General features: G+C 40.0%; 1 protein-coding gene across 1 annotated transcript; it reads right to left on the bottom strand.

The window, feature by feature from the left end:
* Positions 1–4,295: 4,295 nt before the first annotated feature.
* Positions 4,296–16,253, bottom strand: LOC124612892 (COA8 family protein CG14806, mitochondrial). Its single transcript, XM_047141352.1, has 3 exons — positions 16,066–16,253; positions 12,845–13,057; positions 4,296–4,846 (listed from the first exon to the last, which is right to left on the bottom strand). The coding sequence occupies exons 1-3, from the start codon at positions 16,126–16,128 to the stop codon at positions 4,631–4,633; spliced, it is 492 nt and encodes a 163-aa protein (XP_046997308.1). The 5' UTR covers positions 16,129–16,253; the 3' UTR covers positions 4,296–4,630.
* Between the last annotated feature and the right edge of the window lie 237 nt (positions 16,254–16,490).

Here is a 16,490-nt window from a genome sequence, read left to right as displayed (position 1 = left end):
GTAGCGTGAGTGCAACTGCCTTTGCTTCCTGAGCATTCTCCAAATTGCGCTGTTAAACCACGCTGGGTCTTTTCTGTCCGTAACCCACTTTTTCGGCACATACTTGTCCAATGTGTGATTTACAATGTGTTTAAAATTTGCCCATAATTCTTCCACATCCATTGTACTGGTAGTAAATGAAGTCGATTCATTTACTAAGTGGGATGCTAACAACCGCTTATCTGCTCTTTCTAGTAAGAATACTCTTCTAGCCTTTTTGACCGACTTTTTAACTTTTGTAACCATAGTCGTAATGACAACATCATGATCATTAAGCCCTGTCTCAACACTGACACTGTCGATGAAGTCTGGTCTGTTCGTAGCTACCAGATCTAATATATTTCCATTATGCGTTGGCTGTCGATTTAGCTGCTCAAGACAGTTTTTGGATAATGTGTTCGAAAGTAATTCACATGACGGCTTGTCTCTACCACCTGTAATGAATCCATAGACATCCCAGTCTGTACTAGGTAGGTTACTTCTGCAATACAGAATGTAGACTACTTTTGAATGATTCTAGAACTGTCACAGTGGAACCTGGTGGCCGGTAGTAACACCCCACAATTAACTTTATTTCCCCTAGCCCTGTTAAACGTGTCCAGATAAGTTCACAATCACACTCTACTTCAACCTCAGTAGACACACTATTTTTGTCAACTGCAATGAAGACACCACCTCCTACAGTGCCTAATCTGTCTTTCCGATACATATTCCAACCCTCACTAAATATTTCAGAACTTACTATCTCAGGGTTCAGCCAGGTCTTAGTCCCGAGAATAATTTGCGCGCCACACGCTTCCTGGAGGGCAATAAATTCAGGAACTTTATTCCAAACACTCTGAAAAGTTACTGCTAATATCTTGATAGCTGAAGTTTCTTTACACTGAGCGCGTACTGATTTCCCTGCCTGCACGTCAACTGGTGAGTGTTCATCAGGACACCTTGCACTACTGCCTAGCCTAAAAGACCCCCATGTGTACGCCACAAGTACTCTGCTACCCGAGTAGCCGCTTCCTTTGTGTAGTGCACCCCTGACCTATCTAGGGGCGTCCTACAATTCCCCACCCAATAGCGCAAGTCGAGAAATCTGCAGCCAAGACCGTCACAGAGTCGACGAAGCCTCTGGTTGAGACCCTCCACTCGGCTCCAAACCAAAGGACTCCGATCCCCTCTGGGAACGATGCTGCAAATAGAGAGCTCTGCTTGCACCCCGCGTGTGAGGCCAACGGTCTTCACTAAATCCGCCAGCCACCTGTACGAACTGAGGATCTCCTCAGAACCCAAGCGACAGGCATCATTGGTGCCAACGTGAGCAACTACTTGCAGACGACTGCACCCCGTACGCTCGATAGCCGCAGGCAAGGCCGCCTCCACATCTTGGATGAGGCCCCCACGGCAGGCGCCATCACCCGCCTAAGGTTGGAGCTCCCAATAACCAGCAAGCCTTTGCCCCCGTGTGTGTGCTCGGGCCCTGCTGAAGGAGCGGCCACCTGCCCACTGACAGGATGAAGGGGCAAGGCCAGCCGGCCAGCATCCACATTGGCCCTCCGCCTCGAGCGACACGAACGCATTGCAGTCTGCCACTCACCCTGAGGTGAGGGTGGCCCCAACGCGCCGGGTACACTAGAAGGTGCCTCAGCGGCTGAGTCAGTGGACGCAGCAAGCGACAACTGGGGTGTCTCAAACGACGCGCCAGACCCTCCGCCGTCCCTGCACCTCAAGGCAGCAGCCTGAAGGTGGCTGACCATGGCCAACAGCACGCTCAGCTGCTCGCGAACTGCGGCCAGTTCCTCCTGCGGCCGCACACACACACCCTATCCATCCTACTGCTAATATCTAACAATGCCGCGAATTTATACTCTACAGCTATCAATAAGCAATATTACTCCTCTCAAATACGAGAATACGAAAGGATTTTATGTAATTAAATATGCGAGGGCACAAACACTCGGAAACAAATTAAGAATCAAACTACAAAACAAATATGAAAGGTAAATATGCAACTCGCTACTACACTGCTGCTGCTCTGATACTTCACCAGCGGCTGGTCAAGGCTTACTGTACAATACAAAGTGTAACATTTTACTAAACAAAACCAACAAACAAGAATTATATTTTATTTTAGTGGCATACAGATTATGTCTCTCTAAAACGTCGTAGATTAATTCCTGTACTATCAATATAAGACAAACTGTGTGAACTGAAAATATATAAATGTCCAGGCAAATCATTTGAGCTACGTTCTCAGTGAACGTTATGTGCTAAATTTGTATTGCTTAGCAATTACAATATCTAGGCAAGGTATTCAAAGAAACAACATTGTAGTTGTGTTTCTTGAAGTTTTCATTGCAGATCAAATATTCCATCATTTTTCAGTGTAGCATCCGGGATGCTATTAGTTCATGTTCTGGTACTTTGGCTTACAACCTTTCAGACATTCTCCAGGTGAGACACTTGCAATATTTTTCAGTCACTTTACACAACAGTGTGCAACAAATTTCTCTATCCTACTCTGCGTAGGTAGAAACACAGTTTATGATTACTCACACTGATTGCAATAAGGGGACCAATGGAAAGAAACAAGTGGTTCCAATAGTGACCGACAGCAGATATCATGAGGTGAATTAACAACCAACACAAGTCCACAGCATAGCTGAGTCATCTAAGCAAATACCACAAACCAGGGAAAAGTCCAAATCACAAAACATTAATCAGGCAAGGTCAAAATTACTATTCAATGGGATGTACGTAAGACTTCAGTGACTAGTGAGACACTGACTGCAATTGCCTCGCTGTGGCTTAGAGCCCAGGTATCTCTGATATATTTTCTCTGTCAGTAGTCGGGCTAATTGGGAAATTCGAATCACCCTTGGTTACTAAATAAACATGCATGCATCAAAGTTATGTTATCTTTTGATGAATGTATGTTTACTACACAGTACTATGTAAAGTGATTTTAAAATCTTGCACGTGACTCACCTTGAGAATTTCTGGAAGGTTGTCAGCCAAAATACCACATAAGAATTACTAATAGCCCAGAGCATGCCCCAAACTGATGGAACATTATATTTGCCGATAAGTGTCCAGCTTAATATAAATGTGGCTTTTCGGCTTCCAAGTTAATCAACAAAGCTACTTAAATGGTTTGACTAAGAATAAGAATCTATTCTTTCTTCCTCATGTCTTTCATCCCTACTACTACTGTTTTGCACATTCATTCCAACAAACATCAATGGGTGAGGAGTTGCAAATAAGTCCCAGAGTTGGGGTTTGCCCACCTGGTCACAAATTTTATTTACGAACTTAGTGTGCCTTTCACAGCTGACAACATGCTGTTTAAAAGTAACACAATATGTTGTACCATGGTCTTGATTCCATGCTAAGACTGCGAGCATGGCTGATTTAAGTACCTGTGTTTGAAAGTAGATGTCGTTGTGAATGCAATTTGGTGTTACTATTGTGCACTGTTATCTATTAGATGACGATAAAACAAAAATGACACTGAACTGGCACAGTGGATTTCACTAAGATACAAAAAGTGTTGTAGCATTCAGTGATTAACTTTTAGCTGGGAAAATGTGTGATGATACAAAAGCAAGTGACTCTTCATCACCAACAACAATCTTTAGATACCATATCAACAAATGTACACATGCTTAAACATCTGTTTCTGATAAAGCTTTCCTAAGACACCCAGTAGATGAAGTTAGTTATTTTAAAAGCAATAAATGCAGTTTTCTTGACTGCCGAATAAAGGGCATGTAGTTGCAAAGACATAGGTCTGTCACTGGTAATGGCAATTAATATTTTATATGATACGTTGGTGATAAAAAAATTGTCTGCCCAATAGATGCCAAAATTGCTGATGGTGGACAAGAAGTGGGAGCAACATGCAACTTTCAACAGAGTGTTTGGAGCAATATAAGACAAATCCAAAGGACTTCTGTCAGTATGACATGGATTCATCAATATACTCCTGAAACCAAACAACAGTCAAACCAATGAGTTGTTACTGTTGAATCTGCTTTGAATAAGTGGAAGGAAACTTGGTCCCATTTGGCAAAGGAGAAAGTGCTGTTTTGTCACAATGTGCCAGCATATTCACTGAAGTTGTTGCTACCAAACTGCTTGAATTGCTACTTATTCACCCAACCAAGCTCCCTGTGATTTCTTCTCAGCCTCACACACGAAAAACCATTCTGCTCATATGAGGAGGTAACTATTGAGACAGGTGTATTTAGAGAGAGAAACAATTCTTAAATTTTGATGTTTTTTTATTAAACAAAAACAACAACAATTTCCTGGGTGAGGCAGTTGTCATGTCAGAGGCTACAAGAGCATAATACCACTTATAAGGTCATGCCTATTACTATAGTGCAGTTGATTACTCTGCTGTACTTCACAATAACAGATAACATGTAATGTTCTGTTTATGACAGGTGACATAAATTTACTATCATATCAGACAATGTTACATCCAACCAACTCATATTTAATAAGTAGGTATCAAGTACAAATAAAGTAGAGCACAGATGTGTGTGTAAAAAAAACTTTTTTTTCTGACGACATTTTTATTGATCCTTATCACACTTCATGGTTTTGAAAATTTCAATATTTTTCTTATTTTATGCAATTTTACTCGAATGGCTAGAAAAAGTAATGACACATTTCTTCTGTACCATTCAGCATTGTAACGCATGTGTATCTTCCAGTGTTCATCAAGGAATGACTTGTAAAAGACAGACATTTCATCTGCTGTTAGAGGTACTTTTTGGTCACTATTTGCAGTAATGTACTCATCTCGCTCCTGTGATAAAGAGAAAAAGCAGGTAGGGCAAATTAGTAATAGTTCTTATGAAATGGTGTTTTTTGTTAGTTAACTGAACAAGGTACAGTGTTGCTAAAGTATCTACATCACACTCAATTCTTAATTCTCTAGCAATACTATAACAGCTGAACGGTGCTACATGTCCCTTCATTAAACTCTATATAGAAATGAATATCAGGTAACAATCTATCATTGTTTTTGTGCTACAAGAGGTTGTGTACACCTTCCATCAAGAAGGAGAAATTACAGGGATGTGGAATGAGTAAATGTACAATAATAATAAAGCAAGAATGAAAATTGTATTAAAGTAATGTGTACACTCAACTAACTATAAACTATCACTATCCTGCTTAAGGCTATTTGTGTTGCCACCAGTTAATTTTAATCCAGTAAATCAGTAGGAAAGCTGAAAACTTGGGGGCGGGGGAGGGGGGGGGGTGCACGAGGGGCTAAAGCTGCTGCTTCCTCAGTTATATTAAATACTGTGTACCTTCTATTGATTGGTGGCTTCATATTTACAAGATAACACTCTGGCATTTTTCAAAGAAAAATTGTTATCTACACACTTCACAACAGAGGACCGTAAAGTACTCTATCACTAGCATTGTAGGAAACAGAAAATTTCAACTCTTGAAACCAAATGATCAGATAATTTGTGGGGTTGGCTAATGAGGTATGATTTTAATTGGTAGTTATTTCCAATTTCTTGCTAGTGTTGGATGAGAGCATGTTGAATACTTTAACTCCACTCTGAACCCTAGACAAGAAGGCAAACTCTGCATGAAAATTATTTTTGTTTTGTGTTGTGATTGTACAAATCACAGTTCAGCTGAAACTAAGTTTTACTATCTGCAACAGAATCTATTAATGAATAAATGAGTGAAAAGTGAATATAAGAATTCAAATATCCTTAAAAAGGTCTATGAAAACCACATTTATTGCAATTTACGCAATAGTGAAAATGCGCAAACTAACCCCTTGTGTTCAGCTGAACACAATGAGATATATTTCCAACAGCAAAACATGCTGTACTGCATTCCTTTATCATTTAATGTTTGTACTTACTCTGTTTTAACCTGTTATTTAGTTGCACATCAAGAAATTTTAAACTTTGTTGACCATTACTTCTGGTGCTTGTTTGAAATTGCATAATATGAGCCTTTTTTAGATTAAGACTTAAGTTATTTGTTGTGAACTACCGGTAGCTGAAGGCCTGTTCAGCTATCATCTGAGCCGTGCCTGGCAAGGTTGCATTTAGCTCTTGACTATTAAGCTTATGTCATAAGCAAACATTACAGCATTTGATCCCTCCTCCAGAGTCACTGGAAGATCAATCTGGTAGGTTATGTATGAGAGTGGACATAGCTCTGATCTTTGTGCTGCCCCACATGTTATGTTCCATTGTGCGGTTAGTTTTATCCCGGTGGCCCTGTCTGTCAATGGGATCCAATGCTTTTTGGTGTGATAGTAAGATTTCATCCTTGCAAGAAGGATGTAAGAACATTCCCATGACAAGTAGAATTTTGTGGCATCCAGAATGAAAGGCTTAGACAATGTCACAAAATATGCCAAAGTGATAATGTGTCTTGTTTAGGTCTACCAATATTTTATTTATGAGGTCTTCTCTGTGCAGAAACTTTTCACAAAAGCCAAACTGAGATGCAATCAACAAGATCTGTTAAGAAAAATGCATTACTATTCTGTCATACATCAATTTCTCAAAAACACTTTTTAAAAGACTGCAATGTGTGAAATGGGTCTGTAATAAACCAAATATCTTGCGGCAGTCTTTCTCGGGACCTAAGGATTCTTACACTTACGTGTCAATACATATACTCCATAATGGTATATATGGTTAATAATAAGAGATAATTTAGAATGAACTCAGCAATTTACAACCACAATACTTGAAGTAGAAATATTTTCCATATACGTTGTGCATCCCATTATAGGATTCAGAATTGAGTTTTATCTTCTGTTGCTAAAGAGCTTGTCAATGGACACGTGGCAGAAAATTGTTCTTAAATACAGGGTTATTACAAATGACTAAAGCGATTTCACAGCTCTACAATAACTTCATTATTTGAGATATTTTCACAATGCTTTGCACACACATACAAAAACTCAAAAAGTTTTTTTAGGCATTCACAAATGTTCGATATGTGCCCCTTTAGTGATTCGGCAGACATCAAGCCGATAATCAAGTTCCTCCCACACTCGGCGCAGCATGTCCCCATCAATGAGTTCGAAAGCATCATTGATGCGAGCTCGCAGTTCTGGCACGTTTCTTGGTAGAGGAAGTTTAAACACTGAATCTTTCACATAACTCCACAGAAAGAAATCGCATGGGGTTAAGTCGGGAGAGCGTGGAGGCCATGACATGAATTGCTGATCATGATCTCCACCACGACCGATCCATCGATTTTCCAATCTCCTGTTTAAGTAATGCCGAACATCATGATAGAAGTGCGGTGGAGCACCATCCTGTTGAAAGATAAAGTCGCCGCTGTCGGTCTCCAGTTGTGGCATGAGCCAATTTTCCAGCATGTCCAGATACACGTGTCCTGTAACGTTTTTTTCGCAGAAGAAAAAGGGGCCGTAAACTTTAAACCGTGAGATTGCACAAAACACATTAACTTTTGGTGAATTGCGAATTTGCTGCACGAATGGGTGAGGATTCTCTACCGCCCAGATTCGCACATTGTGTCTGTTCACTTCACCATTAAGAAAAAAATGTTGCTTCATCACTGAAAACAAGCTTCGCACTGAACGCATCCTCTTCCATGAGCTGTTGCAACCGCGCCGAAAATTCAAAGCGTTTGACTTTGTCATCGGGTGTCAGAGCTTGTAGCAATTGTAAACGGTAAGGCTTCTGCTTTAGCCTTTTCCGTTAGATTTTCCAAACCGTCGGCTGTGGTACGTTTAGCTCCCTGCTTGCTTTATTCGTCGACTTCTGCGGGCTACGCGTGAAACCTGCCCACACGCTTTCAACCGTTTCTTCGCTCACTGCAGGCCAACCCGTTGATTTCTCCTTACAGAGGCATCCAGAAGCTTTAAACTGCGCATACCATCGCCGAATGGAGTTAGCAGTTGGTGGATCTTTGTTGAACTTCGTCCTGAAGTGTCGTTGCACTGTTATGACTGAGACTGACTGATGTGAGTGCATTTCAAGCACGACATACGCTTTCTCGGCTCCTGTCGCCATTTTGTCTCACTGCGCTCTCGAGTGCTCTGGCGGCAAAATCCTGAAGTGCGGCTTCAGCCGAACAAAACTTTATGAGTTTTTCTACGTATCTGTAGTGTGTTGTGACCATATGTCAATGAATGGAGCTACAGTGAATTTATGAAATCGCTTCAATCATTTGTAATAGCCCTGTATTTGGGAATGTTCAAAGTAAAAGAACACCTCTTTAGCCACTCCTATAATTTATCAGAATACTCAGAACCAAGAATGTAAATTTTGTCTAACTTTTAATATTTGTATTACATATATCCTAATTTTGTCAGTATACAGACGTCTGATAGCTGTCTGCGTAAAGTTGTATACATGCTTTTGTTTGAAGTATTAGATAATAACATCAGCTGAGCAGTATAGGAGGAGGAACAGTAGCATTTTTCAAACTTGCTGTTTTTCTCTTAATATACATAATTTAGAAGCAAATAGCAGTTTGAGTAGATTAGCATTTTACTCATTCCACATCCTTGATGGCTCCTCTTCTTGTTGGGATTTATGGAACACTTTTCTAAATACTGGAATGGACGAGTGTTCTGTTCTGGGGCTATCTATGTCCTTGAATGTGGGAAGACTTTGCTTCATATTTCAAGCTAATACTGTACTTTAGGTCTAAAGCAAAACTTTTTGTGCACCTGCTATCTTTGTGCCGCAATTCCTGAACATTGTGCTTCATATCAGACTAGAAATGGCATACATAAATCTGAGCACACTTCAAGTGACTCTATTTATTTAAAACATCAGACTAACCCAACCACCCCCTTTTTCTTCATGCAGGTATCATTGCTTTCTGTCCACACATTTGCCGTTAAAAAGGAATGACAATCATTCCCTGTTCCTGTTACTTTCATTACTGTTGCAATTATTTTTGTATCTTTCCATACACATGTTGGAAGAGGGAAGCAAGAAATAAAAATTCATTCTAATTGGATTCGTTTTGGTTTGAATGAGAAATGTTTGGATGTGTTTGAGTCCTAAAGAAAGCAGCATATTATCCAACTGGCACAACAACTAGAAAATCAGCCACAGGACTATGGAAATGAGACGTCTCTGAATTGCATCTGAGTCAGCTAATTTATCTAAACCAAAGATTGTGAAACCCTGTTACAATGAAAATTAAACACTTATATACTATGACAAAGTTTGACACAATAGCACACAGATATTATTAGTGCAGTGTGTTGTTTGCTGATAAAAATTTAATTTTATTGTTATATCTAAAAACAAAGAAGATGTGAAACTTCCTGGCAGATTAAAACTGTGTGCCGGACCGAGACTCGAACTCGGGACCTTTGCCTTGAACATTCTGGAAACATCCCCCAGGCTGTGGCTAAGCCATGTCTCCGCAATATCCTTTCTTTCAGGAGTGCTAGTTCTGCAAGTTACGCAGGAGAGCTTCTGTAAAGTTTGGAAGGTAGGAGACAAGGTACTGGCAGAAGTAAAGCTGTGGGGACGGGGCGCGAGTCGTGCTTGGGTAGCTCAGTTGGTAGAGCACTTGCCCACGAAAGGCAAAGGTCCCGAGTTCGAGTCTCGGTCCGGCACACAGTTTTAATCTGCCAGGAAGTTTCATATCAGCACACACTCCGCTGCAGAGTGAAAATCTCATTCTGGAAAGAAGATGTGACTTACCAAACGAAAGCACTGGCAGGTTGATAGACACACAAACATACACACAAAATTCTAGCTTTCGCAACCAACGGCTGCTTCATCAGGAAAGAGAGAAGGAGAGGGAAAGACGAAAGGATGTGGGTTTCAGGGAGAGGGTAAGGAGTCATTCCAATCCCGGGAGCGGAAAGACTTACCTTAGGGGGGAAAAAGGACAGGTATACACTCGCATACACACACATATCCATCCGCACATACACAGACACAAGCAGACATTTGTAAAGGCAAAGAGTTTAATTTTATTGTTAATATGACAACAAAGTTCATGAGCATGTCCCTGTAGGTCACAACTGAAAGCTGGGGGGGGGGGGGGGGGGGGGGGAGGAAGCTACTCGTAATTAAATTCTCATAGTTATTTGATTTAACTGCCAAGTGTGTGAAGTGTTACGTTTGTGGAGAAAGTGTGAGACTGAACAAAGTCACTGGATCCCAGACCAGGGACCAGCATACATGGTATTGCTGGAGAGACAATGTATTGCATTCTGTCAGAGTGGTTTTTAGTTTTAGAAGTCTGCACTTGATATTCAAGCAATAGTGTTTATGACCCATCCACCCTTTGCTACATTTATGTGTCACCTAACTTTGGTTGGTAAGGTGGTTGTTGTTGTTGTTGTTTGTGTGTGTGGCTTTTTTTTTTTTTAAGCAGTTTGTGTGTTCATGTGAATTATTGTGTTTCCTGTATACTGAAACTGATGTCAAACATGTATTTGTCTTGCCTTTTATGTTTTTGTAGAGTTACATGCTGTGCAATTTTTGTACTGGTCTTTCAAGTTGAACTGTATAGTGACTGCCTTTGTAGATATCGCCATTTTTAGTTTTCGCATTTTTTTGGTTTGTGTATCTGTTCTTCCTTTTTGGCATGTAATCTTTTTAAGGACTCCTGTAGTGGTGTTGGTCTATCAAATTGACAACTACATCTACATCTATGCTCTGCAAACCATTATGAGGCACACGCCAGAGAGCACGTCCCATTGCACCAGTTATTATGGTTTCTTCCTGTTCCATTCATGTATGGAGCACAGGAAGAATGATTGACAATGTCAACACCACCTTATGCTAGATTTTGGAAATTTTCAGTCTGTGTATCACCATTGCTATTTGGCATTTTGTAGTGTGATCTGTTTTAGTATTTGTGTAGCGGTGTTGGTGTTTGAAGTTGAGCTATATAGCTCAATCGAGGTTTTCAAAACCAGTTACAGTTTATTTGCTCTTTTGTGAGTCTTTTGCTTTTTTAAAACTATTGTTTTGTTTCCGTCATTGTTGCATTTTATATATTTTACTCCTAAAGTAATTTTGCAGTCATTTTAGCTTTAAGATTGTCCTTGCCCAAAATCCCTACTTTCCCGTGGCAGTCCCATTAGCTTCAATATTTATTGTTAAGAATTTGTACGATTCTGTAATGGATGTTTATATTTTTGCACCATGGAAATGTTTAGGGTTACTGGTCGCCATCTTGAAATCATGTTTGTGTTGCATTTTGTGGCTTTGTATGACATCATTATCAAAGCCAGTGGATGGTATCAAATGCCATGGTTTATCCTTTTTCAGAACTAATATTTCTTTCCTCATGGAGGAGAGGTATATTTTGCCTCTTTTACTTGTATTGGAGTCTCTCAGCAGTACTACACATTTTGCCTCCTGAAACTATGTACTAACAGGCAATCCTACCGTTTTTATAATTTTATCAACACTTTTTATAAGGCTATGCTAGTACAGTACATGGTAAGCTACTGTAAAACAGAATCTACATCCATATCTATTCTCCACTGTACCAGCTATTAGAACTTTTCCTTACTCCATTCACATATGGCGCACGGGAAAAATGACTGTTTAAATGCCTTTACTTGTGCTGTATTTAATCTAATCTTATCCTCACAATCCCTATGAGAATGATATGTAGGGGGTTGTAGTGTATTCCCAGAGTCATCATTTACAGCTGGTTCTTGAAACTTTGTCAGTAGACTTTCTCGGGATAGTTTCTGTCTACCTTCAAAGGTCTGCCAGCACAGTTCTTTCAACATCTCAGTGACTCACTCCTGTGGGTCAAATGAACCTGGGACCATTTGTGCTGCTCTTCCCTGTATATGTTCAATACCCGCTACTAGTCCCCATTTTGTATGGGTCCCACACACTGTCAAGTGTGTGTTCAAGGGCAATGTTCTAGGAGGAGTAGCAAGAGTGATTTGTATACAGACTGCATGTCCCTAGTATTCTACCAATACACTGAAGTCTTCTACCTGCTTTACCCATGAGTGAGCCTAAGTGATCGTTCCACTTCCTGTCCTTACTGTTACACCTAAGTATCTGTATGAGTTTACAGAGTACAGCTGTGACCCACTAATATTATATTCATATGATAAAATGTATTCCTTGTTTTGTGAAGTGCACAGTTTTACACTCCTGAACATTTAAAGCAAGCTGCCAATCACTGCACCACTTTGAAATCTTATCAAGGGCTGCCTGAACCTGTTGTACAATATACTGTTTTTATTATATGTTTGCAAGTATTAGCACAGAGCTACAAGAAGTATCACTAACATTTTATAAAGAGACAAGATTGATGGTCAGTACTTACCAACAGCAGTTGGAATTCCAGTACCACCAACAGACACATACATAAAAGCGAAAATACTATACAGTGTCGACAATCTGGAATTTCATCTCCTGAAGGTAATTACTGGACAAACACTCAATCTCTCTGTAATGTTATAGTTTTCTGAAGGTAACTTCTGTTTTGACAGAAAAAGCTCTTGACAAGTCTGTTTTCAATAGTAAACCACTTATGCCTGTCTTGCCAAAGCCAAATAATTAATAATCGTTTACTGATGACGTTATGAAAAATGCCAAATGATTACAATTTCACTTTCGGCATGGCTTTCATACATATTGGTACAGTCACAAAACAAAGTGAAAACTTATTCTTTTGCAGGTTCAAACATGAATTGATGTGAAATTCAGAAGAAAGGATTTAAAAAATATTAGGCCCTAGGTCAAGCAATGCTATATACAGCATCACACACTGTTAAAAGAAATACTGGAGCAGCAAATAATGTTGAAACCTCTGCATGTTAAAATATTACCTTAAAAAATCTCTTGTTGTGTGTAGCCCAGAAAGCTTCATTCCACTTCTGTGTTTCTTCTCGTTCCAGACGAAACTTCTTTTCAATGGCAGACTCATTTTCTGGTATGTGAAAAACAATGGGGCGCAGATTAGACAGCTGATTAGGTGGCCCAATCAAATCATTTTTAATATTCTTCACTGCTGGTTTTATGTCTCTGCTGAGACACCTTACCTAAGGAGAAGAAGATTATAGTTTTCCACACATACTACAACACAATATAATCAACAGGACAGAAACTTGATATATATTTGAAAATATCCGCTTTCTTACCTTCTGTGTAGTTATTAAAATAGTGTGTGTGTGTGTGAGAGAGAGAGAGAGAGAGAGAGAGAGAGAGAGAGAGAGAGAGAGAGAGAGAGAGAGAGAGAGAGGGAGGCGGGGGGGGGGGGGACAATATGCTTAATTTCTGATGCAATCATGCACTATAAACAAGAGCCACTGATTTTGAAGTATAGAAAGCCATTAACCCAGAAATGTAGAGGAACGTCTTCTTCTCTGATATAGGCCTATACTGTAGTAATTCATATCCAGCACATCGTAGTAGCAAAGATGGGTCAAGACGAATTTTTGATACTATTTGTCAGGTTTGGCCAGTGACGTAATGTTAATGGGTAGTGTGATATAGCCTTATGGTGCAAGTATTCACAGTTTGGTTGTCAACTGGTGAAGCCAATAAATCTGAAACTTGGTTGCAGTGACACACTTATGAGTAGCGTAAACCGTTTGAAAAAATCGCCACTGATATCACATTATAAATCACAATGTTGTTCAGTCGCATGTTTCATACATCATTGGTCAAAGCTGGTGGCTAGTATCGAATATTACTCTTTATCAGCAAAGATGAAGGCACCATATTGTAGGTAAAAGAATATGAGTATGACATGTATCCGTTTCTGCAGTGCACACTGGAACTCCAGCCCAGGGCTAAGGTTGAAAACCGTAACAGCAACAAGTTCACATCAGGGGTTGGATAATGGATCATGTGTGTCACTAGGTAATGTAAAGATGCAATCTTAAATTGCTGGAAATTCCAGTACAAGCTCTGTTCAGTCACATTGAAATTTGTCTTTCCTGGAGATTTAGTTATCAGGCTGAAGAGAATGTTACTAGTTCATGGGAAAATTGTAGTTTCAGAATAGTCACTGCACTGTGGAGAGGACATTCGACCTACATTTCGCAAGGAGTGGGCAGCAATACAAGTTAATAGTCACCAAATGCTTGCATGAGTAATTGCAAGGGGTGATTCTCAAAACTGAGATGCTCCAACACAACAAACTAAATTTACTGCTAATCTTATCAGAGGAAGGGTAAGTAAAGTGCAGTGCCACTACTTATGTGTTTTGCAACAGAATGTTACAGTGCTCATCCTGAAGGGCAACAGGAATGCAAGGGTTTTGTCAACAGCTAGTTAAAAATCCTCAAAAGACAACAAGTTTGATTAATGAAGTAATTATGCCAGTTTTTGGCATGAATATGACTAAAAGGCCTGGTCACCAGTGAAAGCAGCCATGTTCTATACCACCTCTGCTGCAACCGTTGCAAGCTTTTTATATTAGTTTGACTATCAACTAGCTGTTTACCAGGATGAATGGCCACCACCAACCTGTGGCCAAGAGTGAAGTAGACCACCCTGGCTCAACATGCATCTGAGTATAACATGCTCAATATCAATGGTTACTTCACAACCTGGGACATCTGAATCCTCCCCTCCACCAAAAGCTTTTCTGAGCTGCACAGATGGTACTTCTCCTTACAACACTCCCAAAATTATCTTGGCCTCAACCTACAGTAACCTACTGCCCCCCACCCAATAGTTTCTGCCCTCTTGTCTTATCACCACCTCCCTTTTCACATTCCCTCATCCTCTGTGTATGCTGCCCTCTGCCAATTTACCCACCCGTCCTTTCCCCTTCCCTGCTCCTCTACTTGTTCCCTCCATGCCCCAACTCCTGGAGCTGTGTCTGGCAGTCTCGAGCCCCATCCATACCTTGCTATCCTTCCCCTTTCCCTGCTCCACTCCAGGCAGCTATTCATATGACAGTCATATTCCGGTCAGGGCTGGCAGATGTAGTGGTCATGTGTGCATGAAGTGTTTTTACTTGTGTGACTGTGTGTGCATTTTCTTTGCTGAAGAATGCTTTGCCCAAAAGCAATAATGTGTAACAGTCTTTTCACTGTGCCTATCTGCAACTCAATGGACCATCTTTTCTCCTAACATTGTTGATTTTCCTGCCTGGAGATTTGATTGTATGAATATAACTAAGTTGTGCTTAATGTGCTTGGAAAAACAACACCATAATCCCAGAAGATAACAGTATATTCCTGGACATAACAATAAAAATATGTTTGCAGCTCATGATTTACAAATGCAAATGGTCAATAATATAGGTGGCCTTTTATTAAAATAAGACATTTGTTGGCTTTACTGTCAAGCAAACTTTTCACCTACCAACTTGTGCCGACCTCTGGCTACGCTAAAGATCAGTTCTTCTTGCTGTGCTATGTATTAGTTTGTCACAGCTTTAATCCCATAAAAGGTAGAAAAAATATAGAAGCTGTGGCAATGGCATTTCAAAGCAACCTTCCATGATCTAACATAATTGCAAAGAATACTTAATGGTTTCAAATTTAGTGTTCAAAGTAATTCACTTCTACTTGACGGCCTAAAAACATAGTGTAGTTAATGGTCAAATGAATGTGTGTTAGACTACAAATCCAAATATCCAGGATCTGATACCCAGTCATCCCCAGGACTTTTTTTCTGTTTCTCATTGCTTCTTTCCACCATGGCAACAATTTAATATTGTGAACAGTATCAAGATGCGCTGTGGTCCACAATGTGCATACAACTGCAGGTAACCAACCTCCCCACACCCATCCCACCCATTACTGGCTGTATGAACAGTTCTAGGTCGTATGAAGGCAAAGGGGCATAACAACTCAAAATAGGACCACGCAAAATGGGCACTGTGGTGTACGTTCGGGTAGTGGACTGCTTGGCTTGCTGTTGTTACAATAACGTAGGTGGCTGTAAACATGTAACAAAACGAGTCTAAAATACTACTGGAGGGGTGACTATTTTGCACAGCAAGCAACGTCAACGTTTCTATGGCTGACAGAAACTCTTAGTTTCAGCAGAAACCACAAAGAATGACAATATTAATTATACATAAACTTACTAGGAACGGAATTGTATTACAGACGTTGACAGTCTGTGAAATACCTCCCAAAACACGTGTCATTTTCTACCGCCTCACTGTTACGAAACTCTGACTCCAAATATCTACTAGAGGTCGAAGTTTAGCTATTGTCGCAAATAAAAACAAAACTTCATCCATGTTTATCATCAGGTAGATAAACATACCAAAGATGTTCATTACTACGCTGCCAGCAAATGTATGGTACAAATTTATTCCGATTTCAAATGCAGCTGAATTTTTTTCTATTCGCGTTTGTTGTTTGTAATTTACAGTCAAATTATTTAACATATAAACAAGCAAAGACATCCATAAATTAACAGAAAAACGCGCGTTTCACGCATAAGCAAAAAATTGTGGTCACAGCTAGTCGCTTACTGCAGTTGCATGTTTGAACTCCCAATTTT

Source organism: Schistocerca americana, chromosome 4 (assembly GCF_021461395.2).
Source record: "Schistocerca americana isolate TAMUIC-IGC-003095 chromosome 4, iqSchAmer2.1, whole genome shotgun sequence".
NCBI lineage: Eukaryota > Metazoa > Arthropoda > Insecta > Orthoptera > Acrididae > Schistocerca > Schistocerca americana.
This window is presented reverse-complemented; position numbering and strand designations above follow the sequence as displayed.

What these genes read in the sequence shown, in the direction of transcription:
- LOC124612892 (XM_047141352.1), bottom strand. Translation starts at nt 16,128, where the DNA reads ATGACACGTGTTTTGGGAGGTATTTCACAGACTGTCAACGTCTGTAAT. An exon ending in GTAATACAATTCCGTTCCTA is followed by an intron (nt 13,058 to 16,065) that starts GTAAGTTTATGT and finishes TCTTCTCCTTAG; the next exon opens with GTAAGGTGTCTCAGCAGAGA. An exon ending in ACAACAAGAGATTTTTTAAG is followed by an intron (nt 4,847 to 12,844) that starts GTAATATTTTAA and finishes TCTTTATCACAG; the next exon opens with GAGCGAGATGAGTACATTAC.